The sequence below is a fragment of the Triticum aestivum genome, chromosome 4A (assembly GCF_018294505.1).
Source record: "Triticum aestivum cultivar Chinese Spring chromosome 4A, IWGSC CS RefSeq v2.1, whole genome shotgun sequence".
Taxonomy (NCBI): domain Eukaryota; kingdom Viridiplantae; phylum Streptophyta; class Magnoliopsida; order Poales; family Poaceae; genus Triticum; species Triticum aestivum.
Genome location: NC_057803.1, coordinates 555,290,792 through 555,299,647, shown reverse-complemented (window position 1 = coordinate 555,299,647; position 8,856 = coordinate 555,290,792). Strand labels below are relative to the sequence as shown.

Genomic DNA, 8,856 nt, shown 5'->3' with positions numbered 1-8,856 from the left:
GCGTGCAGGAGCCAGTCCGTGTGATCATGGCGCACTCTGTCGAGATGGAAGAGGCCGAGGCGGTCTTGAGCCGCGCCATGGTTGCATGCATCACCGGCAACAGGCCGCGCGTGTCCGCCATCGAGGTCTCCGACGTGCTGCTTGCCAACTTTGACCTCGTCGACAGCGACTTCACCGTCCATGCCCACCATCCCGAGGACTTCCTAATCCTATTCAGCTCCCAGGCAACCAAGCGCCGGCTGGACGGCAACCACTTCATCAACTCGCCATGCTTCTCCCTCTCCCTCAGGCCCTGGAGCAAGCTGGCTCACGCCGGTTTCGACGAGTTCGAGTTTTGCGTCGAGCTGGAGCTTCGTGGCATCCCTGCCCAGGCTTGGCACCTCTCCACCGCCGAGCACATCCTGGGAGCGAGCTGCTGGATTGAGCGCCTCCACCCCAACACACGCTCCAGGGCGGACCTGGCCACGTTCCGGCTGGTAGGGCGCACACATTGTCCAGACAGCATTCGCCACAATGCCATTTTGGAGATTGTTGAGCAGATCCCCCCGCCCGCCTGAGCTTCGACGCACCAATCATCAAGACGCTCACATACCCTGTCGCCATCGCGCTGGCGCGGGTCGTGCCGACCGGCACATCGTCCCTCGGCGCCCAACCTGGCGCTGGACAAGGTGGAGCGGGCACGTGCGATGATGCCGGCCGTGACCGCGCCCCCGGCCCAGGCAGGGCGCGTCGTCGTGGCCGTAAGCGCCGGCGTACGGATGCGCCACCTGCAGGCCGTGCGGATGGCATGGCCATGGATTCCGCCCTCTGGTGCTCCGGCAACTGTGTTGTCCGCGCGGATGGTGTGACCATGGCTCCATCTTGGCCAACCCCAGCCGCGATGGATGCACCGCCGCCCGTACAGCAACCTTGCCGCAGCATGGCCCCGTGGCCGGGTCAGCATGGGCCCACCAACCACCATCACGCTGCCAGAAAAGGAAGGGGAAGAGGAAAGCAAAAGAGGGCTTTGCCGGTGGACCAGGAGCGCAGCGACGCAGACAAAGCAGAGCCCCACAGGGCGATGACGAATGTGGCTGCTAGTGGCCCATCCTTGACCGTGGGAGCCTTGGTGCAGGAGCCAGCTAGCGACCCGTCATTGGTGGCAGCCACCCCAGAAGCATCTCCAGATCCAAATCAGGCCAAGATCACCGCAACCGAGGCGGGCGGATCACGAAAACCCCACGCCCGAGACGGATCGCGAGAGCCCCGTGCACAGCCCCATGCCTGGCTCGCCTGATCCGATGCGCTGCAGCGACCGGTCTGCCCTGAGCGTGGTGCCAGACTCCCAGCCAGAGGGACCAGCTATCCTGTCGGGGCAAAGTGTTGCCACGCTGACGCCAACATCTGTTGCGGGGCCAGACAAACCAGACCAACTCCATGCACGAGATGAGGAGGACAGGGGAGGGCAACCCACCGCTAGCGGTAGCCCCACTACCAGACAGGCCGAGCCCCACACCCCGGTGAGAATACTGCAAAGGCCTGCGGCCCAGCCCACGATCAATCCGCCCACGATGACAAGGCCCTCTGCGGATACGCCAGCCCCAACTAGCGTACAGCAAGACCAGCACAACTCTGCATCAGGGCGGTTCGCCTCCCCGCCGATCACGCTACGTCGATCCCGAGGCCGCACAGCTCCGCCGCGCACTTGGACTTTGGGCGAGTTCCTGGCCGCCGCCACGAAGCACATCACCGCAGCCCTGCCTACCCCGGGGAGAAGACCACGGCGCCCGCTCAACTTCACTCCGCGGCGAGGCCGCTCGGCCAAGACAGCAGCCTCCCCGCCGGCGGCTCCGCCCACTGCTGAAAGAAGATCGCAAGTTCAGATCTTGCGCACCCTGGGAATAGTCGGGACAAGCCAGAAGATCACACCGGCTGAGATGAAGGCGTATGATGATCTGTTCGCAACACCCATCCCACTCTCGGTGCTCACAGCCATCGCCGCTCTGGTTGACCGCGACATCCCTACGTGCATGGCCACTCCAGCAACTGTCCCGACAAGCAATGCTGCGGTACGCGCGCAATGAGCCGCACGCACACACCCCCTGTCAACCTGGTGTGCATGGATCACAACCTTAGACTTGTTGTTTGGAACGTGCGTGGCCTTAATGCGCGCGCCCAACGCACGGCGATCCGCTCGTTGATTGTAACCACCTCCGCCTCCATTGTTTGCCTTCAAGAAACAAAAATGGCGTTGATTTGCTCGTCGGTTGTTCTGGACACCCTGTGCTCCGAATTGATGACTACATGTACCTCCCGGCGCAAGGCACGCGGGGCGGCATCCTGCTTGCATGGAAGAGCAACAACGTGACCATCACGGATCCTTTGCTCACCATGAACGCTCTCATAGCCAAGGTGACCACGGCCACAGGTGCGCCCTGATGGCTGTCGGTCGTCTACGGTCCCCAGGAGGATGCAGACAAGATTGCATTCATGCAAGAACTGAGAGACGTGTGCGCGAGCTGCCTCGGGCCATGGATGGTGTGTGGAGACTTCAACTTAATCCTCCGTGATGAGGACAAGAGCAGGGGCAATCTGAACCGCCGCATGATGGGCCGGTTCCGCCGCCTCACCAATGACCTCATGCTGAAAGAGGTATACCTCAACGGACGGCGCTTCACGTGGTCAAATGAACAATCGCCGCCCACTTTGGTGCACTTGGACCGCGTACTCTGCACCTCGGATTGGGAAGGCGCGCACGCAGACTGCCACTTGCGTTGCCTCGCGTCCGTCGTGTCAGACCACAGCCCACTCCTGCTCGACTGCTCACCTACGCACACGGCGAGACGACGCTTCCATTTTGAAGACTACTGGATGCGCTTACCTGGATTCCAGGACACGGTGGCCACGGCATGGGGATCAGTCCATGACCCGGATCCTTTCCGTCGCTTGATGTTGCCCTTACAGGCAACTGCGCGCATGCTCACGAGCTGGAGTGCCAAGGCAGCGTGCATACGGGACAAGATGGCTGCATACGGGACAAGATGGCGATCTCCCGCGAGCTCATCTCACGATTCGACAAGGCCCAAGAGGATCGCCTGCTATCACCCCCGGAGGACTGGTTACGCAAGCAGATCAAGATCGCATACCTCGGACTGGCCTCCCTTGAGCGCACCATAGCCAGGCAGCGTGCCTGCATCACCACGCTCAAAGAGGGTGACACCAACACGGCCTTCTTCCACAGGCAATGCTCATACCGTCGACAGAAGAATCACATCCACGCCCTTACCGTCGACGGCCAGGTTATCACCGGCCAAGAGGAGATGGCGCAGGCAGCATTCGCCCACTTCGACGAGCTCTTTGGCTGCCCTGCCGCACGCGACTGCTCGCTGGACCTCGAGCACCTCATCGAGCCTTGCGACCTGGCAGGCCTCGACGAGCCGTTCAGCCCCGAGGAAATATGGAACGCCATCAAGCTCCTGTCGGCTCGCAAAGCTCCCGGGCCGAACGGGTTTACTGCTGAGTTCGTCAGGGCCTGTTGGGGCACCATCCGGCAAGATTTCTTGGACGTCTTTCAGCAGCTATTTGAGTTGCGAAGCCGAGGTTTCTACAAGCTTAACCAGGCACTACCGACCCTGATCCCCAAGCGTGCCAATGCCAACGAACTATGCGACTACATCTCGTGGCCAAAATATTCACGAAGGTGATATCCCTCCGACTTGCACCCAGAATTGGCGGCTTGGTCAGTCCAAACCAAAATGCGTTCATCCCAGCAAGAAGCCTCCACGACAACTTCGTTCTGGTCAAGCAATCTCTCAAACTGCTGCACCAGCTCAAGGCCCCGCGGATTATGCTCAAATTGGACCTCACGCGGGCCTTTGATTCCCTATCGTGGCCATTCCTCTTTGAGGTTCTTGGACAGTATGGATTCGGGCCTCGATTCAGGGAGTGGATAGCAATCCTCCTCACAACATCCATCACCCGCGTCATGGTCAACGGCGAACCCGGCCCACCAATCTGGCTACGATGTGGTCTGCGCCAGGGTGACCCCATGTCCCCGCAGCTCTTTGTGCTCACGGTCGACACCCTCAGCCGCCTCGTGCGACGCGCCCACGACTACAGAATACTACAGCCGCTGCACCCCTGACGAGCTATTCCGGCGATCTCACTATACGCCGATGATGCGATGATATTCTGCCATGCCACCCAGGACGACGTGGCAGCCATCAAGGGCATCTTAACCCTGTTTGGCCAAGCAAGTGGACTCCGGGTGAATTATGCAAAGAGCTCAGCTACCATCCTCCATGGCGAACCCACGACGGCCGAGGTGATCACCCAACTTGGATGCCCGGTGGTTGAGCTGCCCATCACCTACCTTGGTATACCGTTAACACTCCGCCGACCCTCTGCCGCACAGTTACAGCCCCTCGTCGACTCGGTGGCCGCCCGGCTCCCGACATGGAAAGCTTGGCTCATGAACAAAGCCGAAAGGCTCGCACTAGTCAAGTCGGTGCTGAGTGCTATCCCAGTCCACCAGCTGCTCGCCTTTGCCCCGCCCAAGAAGACACTAAAGCAGCTAGAGAAAATCCAGCGGGGTTTTTTGTGGGCCGGCCGCGCCATCGCCAACAGAGGAAACTGTCATGTCAATTGGCGCCGCGCCTGCCGCCCTGTGGAATATGGTGGCCTTGGGATCCGAGACCTGGAGCGCACAGGCCTTGCACTACGGCTGCGATGGATGTGGCTCGCCCGCACGGACACTGACCGCGCATGGCAAGGCCTTGATCTCCAGTTCTCCAAGGAGGAGCGTGCACTGTTCTTCGCATCCACTACTATGATGCTCGGCGATGGCCGGACAGCACTCTTCTGGGTCGACCGATGGATCAGCGGCCAATCTGTCCATGAGATCGCCCCCTGCTATACCAATGCATACCCAAGCAGCGACGCAAGACGTGAACAGTGGCCGATGGACTCAACGGGAACACTTGGGCCCGAGACATTCAAGGAACCATCGGGATACACGAGATTGGCCAGTACCTGATGCTATGGTAGGCGATACAGCACTTCACCCTATCGGAAGAACCCGACCGGCTGCTTTGGAGATGGATAACAAGCGCTACATATTCGGCCCAATCTTGCTATGCAGCCACCTTCCAGGGATCTACACGCTGCCACTCGTGGAAGCTGATTTGGAAGAGTTGGGCGCCACCCCGCGTCAAATTCTTCCACTGGCTTGCCTACCAGGACCGATGTTGGACGGCGTCAAGACTTGCTAGCCGCGGCCTGCAGCACCACCCTAGGTGCCTCCTCTGCGATCAAGACCCGGAGACCATCCAACATCTGCTACTGGCATGCCCGTTTGCTAAGCAGATCTGGCACCTCATCCTGGACTTGACGCACATCCCTGCCCAAACGCCGGCCAATGACACCACCTTGATGGACTGGTGGATGCGGGCGAAGGCGCAAACCCCTCCAACGCTGCACAAAGCTCTGCAATCAATCACACTGCTCGTTCCCTGGATGATCTGGAAACAGAGGAACGAGTGCGTCTTCGACAATGCAAGGCCCTCGATAGATGCGCTAGTTGATAGGATTAAAGACGAGGCCAAATGTTGGGCACAAGCTGGGGCACAGGGGCTGCGAGTAGTCTTGCCCGCCTCCTGGGATGTCCACTGATCGGAGGAGCTAGGACCCTGTAAATATAACCTCCTAGGAGGCATGTACTCCCCCACCTTTTCAATGCAATGAAACGCAAAATCGCTTTGCGTTTTCTCGAATTTTTTTTGATAAACACAATATGTTTTTCCGCAAATTGTGACTGCCTGAGACCCTGAAGTTATAGTTTGTCAGATGGATTTGATTAAAAGGGTGAGTCGCCATAAGCTTGAAGCCTTGAACTGGCCTTAAAATACTGATATGGCCAATATGCTCACATACTTAAATGAAAGTAGCAAGCCTGATCCACACGCAAACTGAAGGACCATTCAGTAAGGAAAATATTGGGCATGCCTGGGTGTTATTGGCCTGATGATAATGGGAACTGATTTCAAACAAATAATTACATTGTTTCAAGTAATTCTCAATATTTTAATAGACATAGACCATCTGAGTTTACTGCTTCATTCAGAACATAGAGTAATAGGGAGTTCTCTTCAGGTCTTTCTGCATAAAATGTTTTACTACCATAAATTTTGTGTTGAAACCAACATTATTCAAATATAAATCAAAACTATATTATGCACAAAAATGTGTGGAAACAATAATATTTTATCTGTTAGCATCTTAGAATATGTAGCAGTACCAGGACAAAAGGAAAATCTTGTAACTCACAATAACAAAAATGCTAGCTAGTTATTGTAGATTTAACTTTTGAGGCAAAAAATATAACATGTTTGTATGGCAAATCTGCATATGTTGAGAGAGGTACAGCTGGTAGTGTAGTGATACCTTCACTTACTTCAGGCTTTTCATGCAGATGCATCATTGTGGGAATGGATGGTCCATATATGTCAGCATCTAGCAAACCAACCTTAAGCTTAAACTCCTTCGCAAGTGCTACAGCAATGTTAACTGTAACAAAACAAGTACCAGATATAAGGAGCATTTTATCAAATAAGTGATATGCCTCTCCATTTCTGCACAAGAATCATAAGTTGTTTATCTTGATTCAGTATAAGTTTGGTTCATGACAGTTTCCATGAAAAGTAAAGGGAAAGTATGCACCTATATCATTGGCATCTAGCTCTCCAGAGCGGAACATTACGTTGAATACCTTAACCGGAATCAATTCTACTTAATGATAGTTAATGGTCATATATCAAGTCTAGCATCATTGCTGCTTCCAGGTGAATTTACAGTTTTTTTTCCCTTTTAGGAAGTATATATGAATTCTAGAATCCTAATGCATTTTCCGATATACAACCTCTGTAACTTAATGTAAAACGTTTTTGCAGTTTAATTTGAAAAGAAGAAACCAAAAACGAACCTGCAGTGGTGGACTTGCCGACACCGCCTTTCCCCGAGGCGACAGCAATGATGTCACTTACGCCACTGATTGACAGCCCGCCCTTTGGGGCGGCGCTGTAGCATCTCCTGCTACCAAGCAACCCCTATAAAAAGCAGGACTGTGAGCACATTTCCAGAAAGCAATTCGGTGGAATGAGCAAGAAATGGACGCAAATGTGCAGCGGCCTCCTGGGGGAAAATTGAATCATTTGGCAGCTATAGGAGAAGAGCTGTGGTCTCACCGAGCGAGAGGCAATCCGGAGCATCGGGAAGAAACAGCCCTGCCGGAAAGAGAACGTAGGTTCTTCTTTTCCCCTTCTCTGTTACTGGGACGGTGTGGTGGGAGGAGGTATGGGAAGGCTGGTGGTGGGCGGGAGAGGTCGCGGATTCGCTAGGTTGAGGTGGGACGAGGAGTCCTGCAGGAGCGGCGGCACCAGAAGGGATCCGGTGGAAGTCGATGGCGGCGACCTTCCAGGAGGCGGCGGCGTCTGTGACGGGAAGGGTGTTTCGTTGGTTCGACTTGGATGGCAGACGGTGAGGGACCCGCGGCTTGGGCCATATGGGCCGTACGCCCGTGCCTCATGGACCAGCCCACGGGCACATAATCTCACGGGCCTGGCACAGCACATGATTAAAAGGGCCAGGCCGGACTTCTGCCCGTCACGGATCAAGGCCGATCCCCCCGAGGCCAAGACTTCAGGTGGATCCTATTTGACGCTCGTTAGCGTCAGAACATTGTGGCTTCGCTGAAGCCAGCGTTTAGACGGGCCGGCCCTTTTCGACTCTTGTGTACTACTGTTTCAAGTCCTTTTCGCCCTTCTCTGCTTCCTTCTTTTCCTCTCTTTCTCGTCTCGCTTCCCCAGCCGGCGTTTCTCTTCTCTCTTCGCTTGCTTCTTCTCTGTATCTTCGTGACTCCCCGGCCGGCGTTTTCTCTTCGCGGAATTGGTTGCCGCCATGGCTGCGCAAGGTTCGTTGTTCATCTCCCATCTTTTCCATGGCGGATTTGAGAAGCAGGTTGTAGTTACTGTTTCGGTCTCGACCCATTTAGTTCTACGATTATGGTTTCGTATGGAGTGGGGAGCTGGTTGATGCGGCTCTGTTCGTTCGATCTGCTAGGGATTGCTTTGTTTTGGTTGGAATTCGTCCCTGTTTCTTGACCCCTAGATCAATCTCGTGCTCCTTTTTGGTAGGAATTGGTGATCCAAGTAGTTGATGTGTTCGATCTGGTTGGGGTTGCTCATCACAGTAGTTGTTTTGCTCGATTTTGGTAGGGATTGCTCATCCTAGTTGTTGTTTTGTTCGTTCTGGTAGGGATTACTCATACTAGTTGTCGGTTTGTGTGATTTTTGGAAATACTTCGGTGCTCATACCAGTAGTTGGTGCTTGCATTTGTTTTTATGTGAAGAATTGGTCATCACAGTACTTGGTTTCTTAAGGAAAAAGTATGTCCACTCTATCCATGACTTATGAGCAATTTTTCTGTGACGAAAAGGTTAAAAATAGTGTTTGGTTTACAGATTTTGTTTTGTTGTTTGACCTGAACTAATATGACTCTTAAGTAATCACATTCCTTTTTTAATAGGTTACTTGTTAGCAATTCATTTGTATATTATCTATCAGCTTTTCTTGCACTATCTTCACTTTTGGTGTTGTTTTATGACTCTGAGTTTTATACCTTCCTCTATTTCTTTTTCTAGGGCAAAATGTTCCTGTACGGTCCACTGCGACTTTCTGGTCACGGTTTTCTACTCTTCGTTGGGCCAAAGTTGTTAGTAAGATGTCTCCTTTGCAGAGAAGCTTTATGCTAGACTAATTCAAACATCTTCTGAATGTGCGCAGACATGGATTTGTTGCAATGGTTAGCAAAGCATATGCGCT

At 54.2% G+C, this 8,856-nt stretch overlaps 1 protein-coding gene across 1 annotated transcript in view; it reads right to left on the bottom strand.

The window, feature by feature from the left end:
- The window catches only part of LOC123086922 (iron-sulfur protein NUBPL), a 10,583-nt gene extending 3,095 nt beyond the window's left edge, over positions 1-7,488 (bottom strand). Inside the window, exons 1-3 of the mRNA XM_044508777.1 lie at positions 7,221-7,488; positions 6,959-7,082; positions 6,421-6,543 (exon numbers count right to left, since the gene is read on the bottom strand). Coding sequence (XP_044364712.1) covers positions 6,421-6,543; positions 6,959-7,082; positions 7,221-7,244 — 271 coding nt within the window. The 5' untranslated portion in view covers positions 7,245-7,488. The remainder of the gene's footprint in view (positions 1-6,420; positions 6,544-6,958; positions 7,083-7,220) is intronic.
- Between the last annotated feature and the right edge of the window lie 1,368 nt (positions 7,489-8,856).